Below are 18,370 nucleotides of genomic sequence, written 5' to 3'. Positions count from 1 at the left end.
GCAATTTTGGACACTAAGGGCAATTTATCATGGCCAATCCACCTAACCTGCACATCTTTGGACTGTGGGAGGAAACCGGAGCACCCGGAGGAAACCCACGCACACACGGGGAGGATGTGCAGACTCCGCACAGACAGTGGCCCAAGCTGGAATCGAACCTGGGACCCTGGAGCTGTGAAGCAATTGTGCTATCCACAATGCTACCGTGCTGCACCTCTGAATTACCCGTCCCTATAGGGATGGTACTAGTGTCCTCCACTGTGATGAGGCAAAATATTGATTTAGCATCTCCACCATTTCTGTATTCTCCACTATTAACTCTCTGGTTTCATCTTACTTAGCAACTCTCTTCCCTTTTATGAACGTATTGAAGCTTTTGCTATCTGTTTTGATATTTTGCACTAGTTTTCTTTCATAATTTGCCTTAGCTCTTTTTATTACTTTTTTAGTAACCCTTTGTTTACGTTTGAATGTTTCCCAATCTTCCAGCCTGCCACTGGCCTTTGCAGCATGGTATATCTTAGTTTTGTCTATAAATTGTCCTTAACCTCCTCGTTTAACCATCAATTTGCTTTTCCCCGTCTTACCGTCTTTCTTCCTCTCTGCAATATATTTTAGTTGTGAGGAATTGAGTATGTCCATAAACAAATGCCACTGCTCCTCAGCTGTCCTACCTTTTGGCCTTCCTGCCAACTCTACTTGGGCCAAACCTGTCCTGATGCCGATGTAAGTACCTTGTTTAATTCCAGAACGTTAGTGTGGGACTCCACCTGCTTGCCCCCAAATTGAATTTTGAATTCTATCATACTATGGTCACTATTCCCTCAAGGATCTTTAACTATGAGGTCATCAATTAATCCCTCCTCATTACACAATACCAAATCCAGAGTACCCTGCTCGTTGGTTCCACAATATATTCCACAAGAAGCAATCTCTAATGCATTCAGTGAACTCTCCCTTGAGGCGACCCTTGCCAATTTGATTAATCCAGTCTATGTGCATATTAAAATCACCCATGATTAATTCCATATCTTTCTTACAAGCCCCCAGTATTTCCTGATTTATACTGTGCCCCACTCCAAAACTAGTTTGGGGACCTATAGATGACACCTACCAGGGACTTCTTCCCTGTGCTTTTTCTTATTTCTACCCAGACTGATTCTACATCTTGATCTCCAGTGCTTATGTCATTTCTCATGACGGCATTGATCCCTTTATGCAGCAGCAAAGCTACACCTCCTCCTTTTCCTTTCAGTCTAGCCTTCTGTAACATTGAGTACCCATAGATATTCAATTCCCAGACCTGGTCTCCTTGTAACCATGTCTCAGTATTTGCCACCAAATCATATCTTTTTGTCTCTATTTGCACCGTTAACTCATTAATGTTGGTCCGAATGCTTGTGTATTCAGATACAAAGCTTTTAAATTTGTCCTATTGTCAAATTTCCCGACTCTTTTATAATTCCTTGTTGCAAAAAGACATTCACCTGTTGTCCCTCGCTTTTATTTTCTGGTAGCCATCCGCCACATCACTAATCTGCACACTTACCTTCTCCTTTGATTTTCTAATTTTCCCTGCAACTGTACCCTCCTCCCCCCTCATACTCACTAAAGGAGGAGAGGGGATCTGGTCGAAGTATTTAAAATACTAAAAGGGATTGATAAAATAAATGTAGACAAAATGGTCCCCCTTGTGGGACAATCTAGAACGTGATTTAGATTGAGAGGCTGTAAATTTAAAACTGAGATGAGGAGACACTACTTCTCGCAGAGGGTGGTGAGCTTGAGGAACGTGCTGCCTCATAGTGCAGTGGAGTCTGAATCAATAAATGGTTTCAAGAAGGAGATAGATATATTTGTGATTTTAAAAACGAGTTAAAGCGATATCAGAATAGGCTAGAAGGGCTGAATTGCCTACTTCTGCTCCGAATTTCTATGTTCCCCCCACTCCCCCCTTCAGTTTAAAGCCCTATCTACAGTCCTGGCTATGCGATTTACCAGGATTCTGGTCCCAGCATGATTTAGGTGAAGACCGTCCAATCAGAATAGATCCCATCTTCCCCAGTACTTGTGCAAAGTCCCATGACTTCAAACCCATTCTTCCCACTACAATCTTTAAGTCATGCATTTACCTCCCTAACCTTATTGACTCTGTGCCAATTAGCTCATGGCTCAGGTAGTAATACAGAGATTATTACCTTTTTGGTTCTGCTTTTTAATTTAGCCCTTAGCTGCTCATATTCCCTTAGCAGAACCTCTGTCCTTCTTTAATTAATTATCTTGCTGTGCAGAGTTCCTTGGGGAAGAGTGACCATGATGGAATTCTTTATTAGAGAATGAAGTAGTCAAATCAGAAACTAGGGTCCTGAAACTTAATAAAGGGAACTATGAGGATATGAGGCGCAAATTGGAAAAGATAGATTGGGGAACCTTACTAAAGGGTTGACGGTGGGTAGCCACTGTTTCACATTTAAAGAACGTGTGCATGAATTACAACAATTATTCATTCCTGTCTGGTGCAAAAAGAAATGAGGAAAGGTAGCTTAGAAAAGAAATTAGGGATAATATTAAATCCAAAGAGGAGATATAAAAAGCAACGAACCCGAAGACTGGAAGCGTTTTAGAATTCAGCAAAAGAGGACAAAACAATTTGATCAAGAGGGGGAAAATAAGAGTACGAGAGTAAAACTGCAGGGAACTGTAAAAGCTTCTAAAAAATGTGAAGAGAAAAAGATTAGTAAAGACAAATGTAGGTCCCTTAGTCAGAAGCTGGGGAAATTAAAATGGAGAACAAAGAAGTGGCAGAAGAATTCAACACATACTTTGATTCTCCCTTCACAAAACAAAGCCCAAATAACCTCCCAGAAATGTTAGGGAAGCAGAGGTCTAGTGAGAGGGCAGAATTGAAGGAAATCAGTATCAGTAAGAAAATGGTGCAGGAGATTTGTGTCGTAGAAGCCCTACAGGGCAGGAGACCATTCAGCCCATCAAGTCTGTACTAACCCTCTGAAAGACCACCCGATCCCCTGCCCGATCTCAGAACCCCCCCTAACCTTTGGACACTAAGTTGCAATGCAGCATGGCCAATCCACCTAACCTGCACATCTTTAGACTGTGGGAGGAAACCGGAGCACGCGGAGGAAACCCACGCAGACACGGGGAGAAAGTGCAAAGTCAACCAAGGCTGGAATTGAACCGGGGTCCCTGGCGCTGTGAGGCAGCAGTGCTAACCACTGTATCGCAAAATTAATGGGTTTAAAAGCTGACAAATCACCAGGGCCTGATAATCTTCATACGAGTATTAAAAGAAGTGACCCTGAAAATGTTGGATGCATTGATGGTAAACTTCCAAAATTCTATACTCTGAAGCAGTTCCTAGATTGGAGGGTGGCAAATGTAGCCCCACTGTTTAAAAAGGGAGAGAGAGAAAAAAAAAGTGTGAATTTCAGACCAGTTAGCTTGACAGCAGTAGTGGAGAAGTTGCTGGAGTCTATTATAAAAGATGTGGGACTTCCGGTGGCAGCCATGGAGTGAATGGTTGCATATTTGGTGGCTCCCGCGCAAGGCAGTATTTTCTGGTCTTTTCCCCGTCCGGAGGGTGAAGTTTCTGATGGAAAGAGGTGTAGGAGTAACTGTAGAAGTGTTACTCCTCTGGTGTGGCTGGTGGATGGATCCATGAATAGGAGTGGGGCGAGAAGACAGAGCTGCTGGAACAGGAGAGTCTTCGTGGTGCGCCACAGGATAAGATGGTGGAGGACAAGGGGTCTGCCCTGCCCACCCAGTGGTCAACGAAGCAGCTTGTGGAGTTCAGCCAGCAGAGGAAGGAGGCCCTGGAAGACATGGCCAAAGTGGTCGAGCCGATCAAAGCAGGGATCAAGAGAGTGGAGCAGAGGCTGGAGTCCCAAGGGCCTGGCGATCCAGAAAGTGGAGGAGGCGGTGGGGGAGCACGAGGAGCAATTTGCCTCACTGTTGGTTGAGACAGGAGTGATGCAGGAGACCCAGGAGAGGATGAAGGAGAAGGTGGAGGATCTGGAGAATCGCTTCAGAAGGCAAAATCTGAGGATCGTGGTAAGGGCATACAACAAGGCTAGGGAGAGGGGAGGGAACACCCCCTAAAGTATCACAGGTTTCCAATGCCCTGATATTGAAAAAGGACAAAGTCCCAGAGCAGTGTGGGTTGTGCCGCCCGATATCGCTATTGAACGTAGACACCAAGTCGTTAGCGAATGTGTTGGCTTCGAGAATTGGAGACTGCGTCCCGGGGGTGATAGGCAAGGATCAAACGGGGTTCCTGAGAGGCAACTGTCGGCGAATGTAAGGAAGCTACTCAATGTAATTATGTTGCCTCCGGAGGGGCAGGAGGTGGAGGTGATAGTGGCGATGGACAGGGAGAAGGCGTTTGATTGGGTGGAGTGGAAATATCTGTGGGAGGTGCTGGGGCGGTTCGGGTTTGGGCAAGGGTTTGTGGACTGGGTCCGGTTGCTGTACAAGGCACCAGTTGCAAATGTGCGGATGAACTGAGTGAGTTCGGGATATTTTGGGCTGCATCGGGGGACAAGGCATTGGTGCCCGTTCTCCCCGTTGCTCTTTGCCTTAGCAAGAGCCACTGGCAATGGCGCTTTGGGTGTCAAGGGATTGTGCAGGGGGGCGCCGAGCACAGAGTCGCTGTACGCGTATGACCTGCTGTTATACATTTTGGACCCACTGGGTGGTATTCGGGCATTATGGGGACTTTGGCCAGTTCTCTGGGTACTAGTTGAACATGGGAAAGAGCGAGGTACTCCCGATTGAAGCTAGAGGGCAGTAGAGGATGTTAGGGGAGCTCTCGTTTAAGGTAGTGGGGGCGAGCTTTTGATATTTGGGCATCCAGGTGACGCGGGGTTGGGCACAGCTGCACTTGACGCGGTTGGTGGAGCAGACGAAGAGGTGGGATATGTTGCCACTGCCGCTGGAGGGGTGGGTGCATACAGTAAAAATGACGGTGCTGCCAAGGTTTCTGTTCTTATTTCGGAACCTCCCAATCTTTGTCCTGAAGGCGGTCTTTAAAAGGATTAGTGCACTGATTTCTGGGTTTGTGTGGGCGGGGGGCTGGATGCCAGGTTTTGGGGGTGGCGGCAGAAAGGGAATGAGCGATTTGGCGACCTGTTTATAGGGGGCAGATTGGCAAAGTTGAAGGACCTGGAGGAAGAATAGGAGCTGCCCAGGGGGGACGGTTTTATGTACCTGCGGGTCCGGGACTTCGTGAGGAGAGGTGCCATCTTTTCCTGGTCTACAAGGAGTTTATGGATTGGGAGGGGACCCCGGCAGGAGATATAAAGCGCAAGTGAGAGGAGCTGGGAGGGGATGTAGAGGCCGGGACGTGGCCTGAAGGCCTGTGGAGGGCGAATGCATCCTTGTTGTGTGCGAGGCTAAGCTTCATTCAGTTTAAGGTAATTCATAGAGCACATATGACGGTAGCATGGATGAGTGGGTTCTTTAATGGTAGAGGATAGGTGTGGGCGGTGTATGGGGAGACCCACAAATCATGCCCACAAGTTTTGGGCATGTCCGAAGCTAAAGGTGTTCTGGCAGGGGTTTGTGGACATAATGTCCAAGGTGCTGGGGATGAAGGTGGCCCCATGTCCAGAAGTAGCGATTTTTGGGGTGTCGGAAGACCCCGAGAGTCCAGGGGGAGAGGGTGGGTGTTGGTTATTTATGTTCTCCAATTTTTCTTCAGTTTTGGTTTGTTTTTATGAAGTCGCCTAAATAAAATATTTTTAAAAATAAATTATTATTATTACAGACGTGATAATAGAATATTTGGAGATCATTAACAGGATTGGACAAAGCCAGCATGGGAAAAAGCAAATCAAGTTCAACTATGTAATTAGTTAGATCAGGGAAAACTATGGATGTGGTGCACTCGAATTTTCAGAAGGTTTTTTGATAAGGTCCCTCGTAAGAGGTTTGTGGGCAAAATTAAAGCACTTGAGATAGGGGGATGGCATGGATCAAAAATTAGTTGACAGACAGGAAACAGGTGGGAATAAATGAGCAAATGGCTTTCAATGCAAGAGAATTTGACTTCAAAAATAGGGAGATCTTACTGCAATTATATAAACACCTGGAGTATTGTGCGCAGTTTTGATTTCCCTACCTGAAAAAGAATACACTTGCCATAGAGGAATTGCAGCAGAAGTTCACTAGGCTGATAGCAGGGTTGATGGGACTGTCCTATGACAGAGATTGGTTCGACTGGGCCTGGATTCACTGGAAGTTAGGAGATCCGATTGAAACGTATAAAATGCTAACAGAGCTGGACTGATTAGATGCAGGGAGGATGTTTCTCGTGTTTGGGGAATCTAGAACTGGGGACATAGTCTCAGGATATGGGGCAGACCATTTAGGACTGAGGTGAGGAAATATTCCTTTACTCAAAGGGAAACTGGAATTTTCTACCACTTGTGGAGGTCAAGTCACTGAATGTATTCAAAAATAGATACATTTTTAGATTTTAATGGCATCAAGAGGTATGGAGAGAAAGCGGAATCCAGCATTGACATGGACCATCAGCCATGATCATATTGAATGGTGGAACAGATTAAAAGGACCAAATGGTCTATTTCTGCTCCTAGTTTCTATGCCAATAATTTCCCATATCAGTACCTTTCTCTCTTACCTTGTCTCGACACTCTGCTACACAGACTTTGATCCCTTGCCCCCACAATTTAGCCGAGGACTAATGGTAAATTAGTCACAAGTGCACAAATGACATATGGATGCCATTATTGCAATTTGGAGATGGCGGGCTGTGAGGAGAGTATACTTTCCACCTGGGAATAAATAAATCTGGGTCGGTGCAAGAATATTAGGTGCCCTAGGTAAACCTTCAGCCTTGCTACTTTTGAAGATTATGCATTAGTATGAATAAAAATTCTGCATTTATAATCAGATTTATTTTACGTGGAATATTGTACTATCGTACATTCTCATTGTTCTACACTTTTCACAGGATATGCACTAGCAAAATTGTACAGTGTGTGTAATGTGGCTCACACGTTGTAAGACTATGTTCCTGCAACAGTTACTAGATGATTTTATGGCCAATTTAAAGTAAAGTTGCGATAGTCCCAGATGACCATAGGCTGCTTTCTCCTCTGAAGGGGAGAGCTGACTGGCACTGATTTAACCCGAGGATCATCGCACCTCAGACAAGGGGACAAGGTTGAGAAGGCAAGGCCTTCATGAATAACCTCAGGCGGTACAGGAATTGAACCGGTGCTGTTGGCCTTGCTCTGCATCATGAACCGCTATCCAGCCAACGGAACTAAACTGACCCACCACTACGATAACGTGGGCTATTTAAATTATGTTCTTTGACATTATTGAAATACAAGTTGATTTCAGTCAGTCATTTGGATGTGTAGAGAAACCGAGCCAACACCATGGCAGTCTGAGCTTGATATTAATAGAGCCATTCTGGGACAGGACGAGTATTGCCTGCATAGGGCAACATGACTAAATCCAATAATACCCAAAACGTGCCTCAAACATGCACATTATGTATCAGGAGTTACTGCCATGGAAACCTTGGCTACTTTAGACACAAAGACCAATTGGAGCAACTGATTTGTGGCCCAGACTGAGATCAGATAATTCAGCACAGACGCTGAATTGAAGTTGGGGCTTCCGGTTTGATATGATTTAATGTTTCTTCAATGCAGCATCAAAACATTTACTGACACAAGATCAGAATAGAAGAAGCTATCTAGAAGCACTTTCAACTTGTTGTTTTGTAACAAAGATTTGCAACACAACTGAACGCAAGCAACTTGTCAGTTTCTGTTTAATTTTTCATACCATAGGTGAGCACTTGGAGAAGCACATTATACAGCTTACTTGAATCTAATGCAATCAGAGGAAACAAAAATAATTCCACTGATAAAAAGCTCATAACAGTTTGAATACTGCGAACATAAATAAATAAAATTTGTAAAAAGGTTACATGAAACAGCTTTGGATGGAATGATATTTTCATATACATTATATACATTAAAAAAATGTGACTTAAACCATAACTGCATCCCCAAAGTCTACATGGCTAATAAGATATGCATTACACATCTGTTAATTTACAGAATTGGCAAACTTTACCAGTATAATACAACATAATTGAGTGCATACAAGAACAACTTAGTTTTCTTCTATTACAATGTTCTCAACTATGACCATTTTAGTTTTACAAACAGGCCATTTTCTACTCAAACTTTTGACAAATTCTTTTGAATTGAAATAAGGCTCCAAATGTTGCACAAATTGCCCCACTGAAAAGACGTGAGCTAAATTAAAAATGAGCACACTTGTCCTGCAAAGCTATTTACATCTCCATTCCGATTGCTTGTTCTTCTGTGACGTTAGTGGTGTGTTTGAGTTTCTTAATTTTATGTCCCGTATGATATCTGGAGAGAATCTTAATAAGCAATGCAACACTTTTGGAACAAAATTAACAGGAAAACAGGTTTTACACAATTAATGAAATTACTTTGCGCCAACTTTCTTTTGCATCTTGTAAATCAGCAACAAATACTTTCTACATAAAAAGGTTAAAAACTTTACTTTGTAAATCTAAATAAATCTTGTGTCATTTCCTTAACAAAATTAATAGTGCAACAAAAATGCATTTTACTTCATCTACTTGGGGCTTTACATACAAGAACCCCATGTTATTTTTACGAGCAGGGTTTTAATCCAACTATGTGCCTTTAAATGTGAAAATTCATACAACTGTAACTCTTACATAGTGTATAATTGCATATACCCACACAGAAGCACTTGGAATGTGTACCATTGTTAATGCCTGTCAGATATGTACTGCATTCTAGGTGCCACAGACAAAATTAACTTTTCAAACTGTACTTTAACAATTATATGATTCTTCAGTGATCCGTGTCAGCTGCATTTAGACAATCCCACATCTCAAGGCAGAGATGTATTTCAGGACACCCTTTAGGCAAACAAAAAGTGCTGCGAAGCAACCATGCATGTTTGGTTGAAAATCAACCAAATTGCATAGAAGTACAAATGGTCTGACCAAAATATATGTTTAATTAATAACAACAAAACCTTCAACATGCATCCCTTTCTTGGTGATTGCGATAAAATTATAGCTTAGCTCACATTCATAAGAACATATTATGAAGCCAAAAAGAAAGTAAAACAAGTATTTTATACAAGGACATACCAAATAAAATAGGACAAGATGGAAGGGGATTTATTAGCTCAATATTAAGCAACTCAGATTGCCTTATGATTATGGTTAACAAGTAATTACTAAGCAGCAAGTATAATGGGAACTGGTTGCAGAAACTGGAATGGTAGAAAAACAGTTAAAGCAAATCTGTACGGTTCGAATGTGAGGGGAGCAGGAAGAGCTTTAATGAGTTCCAACAAAGCCTTTCTCCATCCCCGATTTATATGCTCTAATGCAATCCAAATTTTGCAACATCAGGGCAAAATCTGAAAAAGAAAAACTCTCCTTTTCTCTTTCTGGAATCACAATGTTGTTTCTTGGATAAACTCAATGCCCTTAGCCGAAAACTCAGATCTGACAGTGACTAAACAGCATACATTTTTGAAAACAAAACATGACCAGCCTGTGCTTTTACTGCTTAGAATTGGAAAACAATTAATAGATATTCTGCAAAGCAGGAGCTATTGTCATTGGGTTTGACAGTCTAACAGTAAACACAATACACAATGTTGCTTTGGTTTATCTATATCGGTGGCTGGAAATTGGGAAGTTTAAGCATTGTTTCTCGGTCACTTCCAAACGTAACAAAGAAACACATCTTCAAAATCTGTAGTACCTGTTCTTTGTAAAACACGAAACCAAGTCTCTATCTAATAAGCCATCTGAAATGTGCGCTGAGATGGAACTAATTTGTTTCAATTCTACACAATGCCAATGGTCACTTCTTTAGCTACAGTGTACTGTTTTCACCGAGTATTTAAGGGATCTCTCTTTCCTGTGTGCTTCTAATTCTTTGTTTTACACAGATTGTTTTTAAATGGTAGCTCCACGATCTACTCTATCCTGTACTATATTACATATTGACAAACTAGTCAAAAGAGCATGCTCTACATATATAGAGGAAAAAGACCAAATTGGGTGATTCTGTGGAACATTTACATGTTCAGGAAACATTTAACTGTTCAATAAGCTACTCTTTTGGTTGACAGCTATCTTCACTATACAGGTTTCATTGTAAAAGCCCCACAACTATCACTATAAACGAGTAGTCATTCACAGGAGTCACATTTTGTTAAGGTCTTTTTCCTATTTTTAAGTGTCGACTTTTCCAAAGGTTCCTTCTGGTGGCCTGTAATGTTTTGGAAAAGCCTTCAATTGTAGAATATTAAACGCATACTTGCGACATCCAACATTCTTCATCGTGTTTTCTCGGCGACATCCCTCGCTGGGGAAGAAACAAGTACAGAGAATGATAGCAGCAAAGAAAAAAAAAGATACAAAAAAACTCTTTAAGACAGCGACAAGATGAGTATTTGGTTAATAAAAAGGGCAACTGAATGGGATTAGTGATTATGTAATTATGTGCTTTACAGAGTAGTACTAGATTGCTGAGATTTATAGTCATGTTTTTAAAAGGTTAGTTTTAAGCCAGGTTTGAATCCAATTATAACACACCCCAAATCATTATTGATTAGATCCCCTGTTCAGATTTACATCAATGGTTTATATTGACATCAAATACCTGTGTCCACAAATTACAGATCGGCAGTTGAAATATATAAAAATGGTTATAAATACTCCCAGTTTGTTGACCTGTTAATGTCACTGGAAATAATGGCAGCCCAATGCAACATGTTTCTGATAATGTCAGAGCTGCCAAAGGAGGAGTTATTTTCAAAATCAACTCCTCCGTGTGTGAAAGCTAAGTGCACTTTATGTTTAATGGGTAAAGCATTGACCAGTGTGAGCATGAATCACAGACCAGAGAAGTGACAGGGTTGATCTACAGTGTGCTGAAATAACTAGCAACATTTGGGATACTTAGAAAAAAAAAAAAAAATCACTGGTGGCTAAAGGTTAGGAAAGTGGAAAATCAGCAGGGCTCCTGTTTCTGATCATGAGACAGTGACTTTGGCTAGAAATACAATCACATGGATGATATGTTAAGGCAGGATCCATGACTCCACGGTCAAATATCAATCAACGCTCTCACCTACATTAGGATTGGATTAGATAGGTGAGATTTTGAAGTCTGCTTATGTAGTGACAAAACACTGCCTTCAGAAGAGGATTAAAGGGAAGAATATACAAGGGCATTTGGTTAATAATCATACAGCACTGGAGGTAGCCGTTTGGATCACTTGTGCTGGCTTTTTGTAAAAAACTATCCACTTAGTCCCACTTCCCTGCTCTTCCTCCATAATGCTGCAATAGATCTAAATCATGCTGAAAATGTTATTGATTTATACTCACTTATACTGACTAAATGGGTGTGCTATAAAGGCAGAAGCAGAATGCAGTACAGCAGATGCCTTCTATTTACACAAGCAAATTAGTTGTCATGGGAAATTTGCTCAGATGTCTGAACAGATCTTTCTTTAATAGTAAAATTAGCATTTCTTATGCAAGCAAGTCACATAAGTCACAAAGCAAGTTAGCCCAAAAATGGCCAACATACATTTTAAAAGAGTATAATATTTCAAAATAATTTTAAATACAATTTTATTTTGTTAAATACAGACAAGCAGTTTTGAAGAGGTTTTACCACATATGCGGTTTATTCCAAGAAAGTGCCGTGGTTTCAGAACTCAACACAAAAAGAACATTACAATAGAACAGTCACACAACAGCTAACAGAAATGTTCTGACTGCACTAGAATGTGTAGAAAGGGATTAAATAAATTTATTTAAAACACAGTATATGCGCTGCTCTTTTAGTTTAGATATATTTCAAGAAACTGAGGGGCTTGTCATATGTTTCTATTACAAGAGTTTAATGTATACAATTAATAGAATTTTTCATACATCCTCTATTTTAAGCTTTGATAAAATATATACATAAAGTACAGTGTAAAGTTTGACATTTGTAAGGCATGTTTTAAGATGGACAATACTATTGCACATCCTTCCATTCGGTAGCTAAACTTGTTTTTTAAAACCTAAAAAAAAAAAAATGGCTTCTCTTCATTGGCATCGAAATCTGGCCAGCAGATACGCCAGGCTCAGAAAGACGCATACAATCATTAAATTGGGGCTAAGAGCAAGTAAAGGGATGGAATAGAGGAGGCTGGGGTCAAGCCTGCAATCACGGATGGGCACCAGGCCACTCAAGTTCTTCTGTGTGACTACCTCCCGCGTTCCAATGCTGTGAAAAGGGAGAATGTAGGAAATGGCAGAGGGGGAGAGGGTTTGGGTGATTGGAGGGGGGAGGGGGGTGGTGTTGGAAGAAAGCAAAACAAGCATGCAGCAAACAGAGCATAAAAAGAATAGGCAAGAATATTTAAAATAGAAGGGTTGGAGGGGTTGGAGGGGGGGTGGAGAGAAGGAACAAGTTTAAAACAAAAATGAAGTTCAGAGATACAAATTACAAGAGAAATTAGAAAGGGAAGCACCAAAACCAGCAAATGAAAAGAAGTGACAAAATTAACACATTAGAAAGAGAAAGAGTGAAAAGAGAAAAAAAGAGAAAAGTTGAAAATTCAGAAAGAATGACAATGGTTTCTCATGTTCAGTCTGTATGCATCAAGTACATTCTGCACGTTTGTCATGCCTAATCATGCTTCTAACTGTACAAGCAAACTGAACGTGAATAACCATCCTTGTATTTAACCCTTTCTCACCTTCAAAGGGAAAGTAAATTACACAAAGTTGCCACAGAAATGAAGTTGTTCTTTTAATTTATCGAGAATGTTTCCTGCAGGTCACAATGTGGTGAACAGATTTATTTGGTTGCTGTTTCTCGTGTAATAGTAAGCTTATTCTTTCAGACAGCTGATAAAATTTTGGGGGGGAATTTGGAAAATATTCACACGATGTTTACAATACCAATATTGCAAACATGGGAAGTTGCATCATTTGATAAGAATTGGGTTGGAATTGTAGTATGAATCTTAGCTTTATATTCAACTATTATGGTTAGAATGTTCTTTAAATAATTTAGTTGTCAGAAAAAAAGGGCAATCATTTAGTTGGAGAAATTTAGACCACCAGCTAAAATCCCCTCTGAAATATTTAGGTGAGACAGGGTTAAATGACAGGTAAACAGAGAAAGGATAAGAAAACCACAAGAAACTTTGAGACAAGGTACACAATAAAACTAACCTTAAAACTTCAGTGAATGCAAACAGGGTTCAACCACAGTTGGTGGTGGGCCATTTACTGTGTTCTTATCCTTTCTTATAGATGTACAGCAAATTTCGAACATGTCCTTAATTAGTGCTGAAACTTTTTCAATATTTGAGCGCTATTTAAAGGATTTCATGTTTATGATATTTATAAAACATATGGAACAAAACTGATGAATAATGCATAAATGACTATAAAAACAAAAAGAAAAGCTCAAACAGTTCCTTAATTTGTCACATTCATGTAGCTCTGATGGACAAGTAACAAGCAATTTCACTACTGCTGCGAACTGAGTGAATGCAACGAGAGCAAACTGCAGAAGAGTTTATTTTGTACAGACTATGCCAGAAGATTACATCTGAGCATGCCATTCCAGCTATTAAAGCCACTTCTCCTTGCGCTCAATCATGTGGATCTCCTAATTCAACTTAAATGCTGATGGAAAGATTAGTTTTTAAAATGACACATCTTGACTTTCAATTTAATTACGTAATGCTTTGAAAGACAAATTGCTCTATTTTATTTTATTTTTTCTTGCCAGTTTCCCTGGAAGATGTAGCTGCAAAATGGGCAATATGAAGCTACATCTTTTGCAAAGGCCTTTTCTGAGTCAGCCGTTCGTAAGCTCAGGGCACAGGGCAAATGATTCCACCATCCTGTGGGGTGGCAGCAGGTCTTCAGCTTTGTGTTTCAACACAGAGCCAAAGCTGGGAATAGAAAGTTTTTATTCTGTGGAAACCACCAAGTGGAGAAAACTAGTAATTGACACACTTCTATCTGTTTCCACCATGCAGTGATAATGCTGCTGTACCATCTCCATTCTCGGTCTTTCTGCCTCTCCAACACATCCTTCATAACCCTTAACCCCACCCACCATCAAGACAGCAGCCATACCATCCAAATCCAGATATCTAGGAATATCTAAACTATTCACTGGGAGAGAAACTTCGACCACAGGCATTATATGATTGATGTCTGATCCATAGCAATAAACCTACTTGTGAAGTCAGTGTGTGGAAATGCAGTTTTAAAACCCTGCTCCACAGCACTAAGGGATAACCTACCTGTGAATTCACTGTGGAGATGCAGTTTTAAAACCTGCTCCACAGCACTAATGTATAACCTACCTGTGAATTCACTGCGTGGCGATGCAGTTTTAAAACCCTGCTCCACAGCACTAAGGGATAACCTACCTGCGAATTCACCGTGGAGATGCAATTTAAAAACCCTGCTTCACAGCACTACGGTGTAACCTACCTGTGAATTCACTATGTGGAGATGCAGTTTTAAAACCCTGTTCCACAGCACTAAGGGATAATCTACCTGTGAAGTCACTGTGTGGAGATGCAGTTTTAAAACCCCGGTCTGTTTTTCCCATCAAAACACGTTAGTATAGAAAGGCATTTGATAACTGACTTGCATTATTGAAAAAGCTCAGCCCTTCCTTTACATAAAGTGAATCCATTCTCAAATTTTTCCTAAAGATAAACAAACATCGTTCAATTCCCATCAAATAATGCAAAATAAAAGTTGAAACAAGGATTTCTTGATACGCTAATTACACAATTAGTGGCCAATTATAAAACAATGCTAAATGAATAGAGATCTATTGGGACAGCAAAAGGCACTTAGTTCAGGTTGATTTCCCAGAAGGAGAGAGGCACTTGAACAGCTAATGGAAGTTTTTCCTCCCTTCCTTCAGTCATACAAGTTTTGGCTCCAACTGGACCATATTGGCATGGTTATCAGTCACTATTGTTAGTATACTGTTGTAAAACCCTTGTCTGTTCTGTGTTTTTTTCCTACTGGCTGCCGTTAATCTACAGCCTTCTTGTTAGTGCTGCAACATTGGGATTTTTGTTTAAGCTACAGACTTTAGGCAAATCGAAACACCCGTGGTCTAATGAACTAGTCCAGGACATCCCTTTTAGGTACTGTGGCAGAGCCCAGGATGTCAGTTTGATGGACTTGACAAGCAGCCAATCGGTGAATATGAATTTCTGAACCATCTCCTGTTGTTGCTTGTGATTGGTGGAGCCATTCAGAATATTCCGGAAGAAAGACGGATCATGTGAAGAGCTCCATTTTGTCCTGATTTCTGGGAGAAGATATATGCAGGAAGCAGCTGGAAGACACTCGCTCTCTACTCGGCTATTCAAAAGGCTCCTAGCCAGACCTGTGAAGGTACTCTTATTTGGAAGACTGCAGCAGCAGTCAGATCTGTGAAAGGAACTTCTGGAGTGAAAGGCTGAAGCAGTTTCTCACCAGGTCTGTAATACTTTAATCCTATGACTGAATGGCTGGGAAAAGCCCAACCTGAGAACATTCTTCATAATACAGCCGGGGTCTCTGCACAGAGATCATGTAAATGGAAAAGTTTGATTTCTCAGATGTAAAGCTCCAGTAATAACTCCAAGACGGGGGCTATATCTCGTGGTTGAAGGACAGAATTCCACCGATCTGAATCTCTTGTATAAACCAATTCCCCAAAGGGTCGCATTTGGAGAAGATCGGCACCTACAACAGAGACCACAACCACAGCAGCGAAGCTTCATCTCAAACATTTTCCTTCAATTCCCATTATTTTAATTCTTCCCCTACCCCCATGTAGGCACGGTGTGTCTACTTAAAACCAGTTAAAATGACTCATTACTTAATGGCTTCCAAGTACTGGTTTGGCTGCTTCTGAATGTTCAATACTAGCCTTGTTATAAAACAATCATTGCTTAATATAGAGAGAAATAATGTTTTTTTCTCAGGAAAATGCCACGTGGCCACTTCACTTTTTACAAGCAGGTTGCAAGGATAATCCCCAGGGTCACAGAGTTGCATTATGAGGAAACTGCAGCTGGATGGGCGTGGCTGTGGGAGGAACTCCACTTTTTTTTTAGTGCTTACATGAATCGTATATAACTTTAATTCATAGTTGGGAGTTAATGATAGATCTTAATTCTTTGGAAAGGGCCGTCATGCTCTGGCATCCCGTCAGATTTTTTACGCACAATGCCTGGCCTGGTCTTCATCTTTAATCTGGTCAGATTACATAACAAAATCCTACAGGTGTTTGAAGCGTTGCAATAAAGGTTTTTCTGAACCGCCATTGTCAATTATTGTTTGAAACACAGCAAATTAACTCAATTTTAAGTATATTAAAGTTAGTGCTTTCACAACACTAAAAGACAACCTAAAATGATCAAATTGGGGTCACAATGTTTCCTCATTTAACCAGTTAGAACTAAATATTTCAGACTATACAAAGTTCCCAAAAAGTGTTAAAGATGCCATACATTACCAAACTGGGTATAATCAGAAGCATATTTTTCCAGGACTGGGCACAAGTGAATCAGCTCCTGGGCTAAGATGAAGTTGCTGTGAAGATTGAGATGACTGCAGCTACTCCAAGACATAGAAGAGTTAGCCCTGTCAGCTGTGTCAGTGCAGCAGCCTGTGGGTAAGGAGACCTGAACCCTAGGCTCTTCTCTAGTGTAGAAACATCGAAACAGGAGTTGCCATTTAGCCCCTCGAACCTCTGCCAACATTCAATCTGACTAAACAAAATTTGGTTTTGAATTTAATTGCCCCAAGCTCGTCAGCCCTGAAAAGGAAATCCAACGTTTTTTTTTTTTTAAATCCTTCTTTTATCGACAGAACTCGGAGACTCAAAATAGATCATTTTGAAGTTCGATTTCTTCAGCAAATTTGCAATGCCCTTTCAGGAAAAATCACCCACTGACCTGCAGTTCTATAGTTAGCTCATTCCACAATCCACATCTTTTCAGAATCGATCCGAGATGGCAATGGAAGGGGTTGTAGTAGATGGATGGCGTGAGGAGTGAAAAATACTCAAGGTGGGGTGCATGGTCCCATCCCACCAAGTTCTGATGTACAGTGTGTTTGGGCGCACACAGATTTTATCAAGGGAGGGGTGGCTGAGGGCATGGGAAGATACAAAAAGACTATGGAAATTCACGCATAGTCTGGACACCATTAAAATATGGGGAAAGCAGTACACAGGGAAGGACAAGTTAATAAAAATACTGCGGATGCTTAAAATCAGAAATAAAAACAGAAAATGCTGGAAAAACACAGCCGGTCTGGCAGCATCTGTGGAGACAGAAAAAGTCAACGCTGAGAGTTTGTATGACGCTGGCTCCATATGGCTCTGAAGAGTCACACAGACATGACTTTAACTCTGTTTCTCTCTCCACATATATTGCCAGATCTTCTGAACTTTTCCACCATTTCCGTTTTTATTAATAACTCTGGATAGCAGGAACAGATTAGCAGCAAATGTTCCCAAAGCAGGAATTGATGGAGTCACCCCTGTTCCTTTCTAATGTAAACAATTTATGGTATAAACCTCCTTCAGAGATATATATTTACTGCCCAGCACGAGGATTAGTTCATCTCATTGTGATAAATATAATTGACGTAAATTTGGTGCATTCCATTTCCCTGTGCAATCCACTGCATTCTGGTTTACAAATCTTTGCGTTATTGAATAATTACTTTTCTGCAGTTTGCATCTTTCCGCAATCATGTGTGCAGTTTTGAATGGCTTGCCAACAAACGAAAGCTTACCTCCTCATGCAGTCCAGGGCCTGTGTGAAGACCTGAGGAGCCATGCCATGCTCATGCTGCAAGATCAGGCACTGTTCCAGTGTGATCGACATAGCTGTCCGGTCCTTGGCACTTTTACAGCTTGTAAATCGAACACCATTTAGTCTACGACAAATCTAAGAACAGAAAATGAAAATAAAACTACATTAGGCGATTTGGTTTTTAATACCTACATTTCAAAATGAAGTACATTTCTAAACCAAATAAGAATGCAGCAAGGATACAGAAACGTATAAATCGACACAAATGAAGGATAATAGAATCATTTGAGAGTTTCAGATAGCTTCATGAATGCCAAAAGAGGACCATTTATACTACAGGAAAATAAGATTGCACATTATCACATATTCCAGATATATCTCAAAAGTACATCATATTTATTGCTTTATCAGGCAA

The 18,370-nt window shown here is 40.8% G+C and overlaps 1 protein-coding gene across 9 annotated transcripts in view; it reads right to left on the bottom strand.

Annotated features, from left to right (window-relative positions):
- Positions 1 to 7,808: 7,808 nt before the first annotated feature.
- LOC140392026 (inositol polyphosphate-4-phosphatase type I A) overlaps positions 7,809 to 18,370 on the bottom strand; it is a 249,394-nt gene continuing 238,832 nt past the window's right edge. For 6 of the 9 annotated variants that reach the window (XM_072477190.1, XM_072477193.1, XM_072477196.1 and 3 more), the window contains 2 exons: positions 17,936 to 18,090; positions 11,716 to 12,374 (listed from right to left, as the gene is read on the bottom strand). In XM_072477190.1, coding sequence (XP_072333291.1) covers positions 12,194 to 12,374; positions 17,936 to 18,090 — 336 coding nt within the window. In that variant the 3' untranslated portion in view covers positions 11,716 to 12,193. Of the gene's footprint in view, positions 10,455 to 11,715; positions 12,375 to 17,935; positions 18,091 to 18,370 lie in introns of those variants that run through there. The other 3 variants (XM_072477194.1, XM_072477195.1, XM_072477198.1) reach the window with 1 other exon arrangement.

The sequence above is a fragment of the Scyliorhinus torazame genome, chromosome 15 (genome assembly GCF_047496885.1).
Source record: "Scyliorhinus torazame isolate Kashiwa2021f chromosome 15, sScyTor2.1, whole genome shotgun sequence".
NCBI classification, from domain to species: domain Eukaryota; kingdom Metazoa; phylum Chordata; class Chondrichthyes; order Carcharhiniformes; family Scyliorhinidae; genus Scyliorhinus; species Scyliorhinus torazame.
This window is presented reverse-complemented; position numbering and strand designations above follow the sequence as displayed.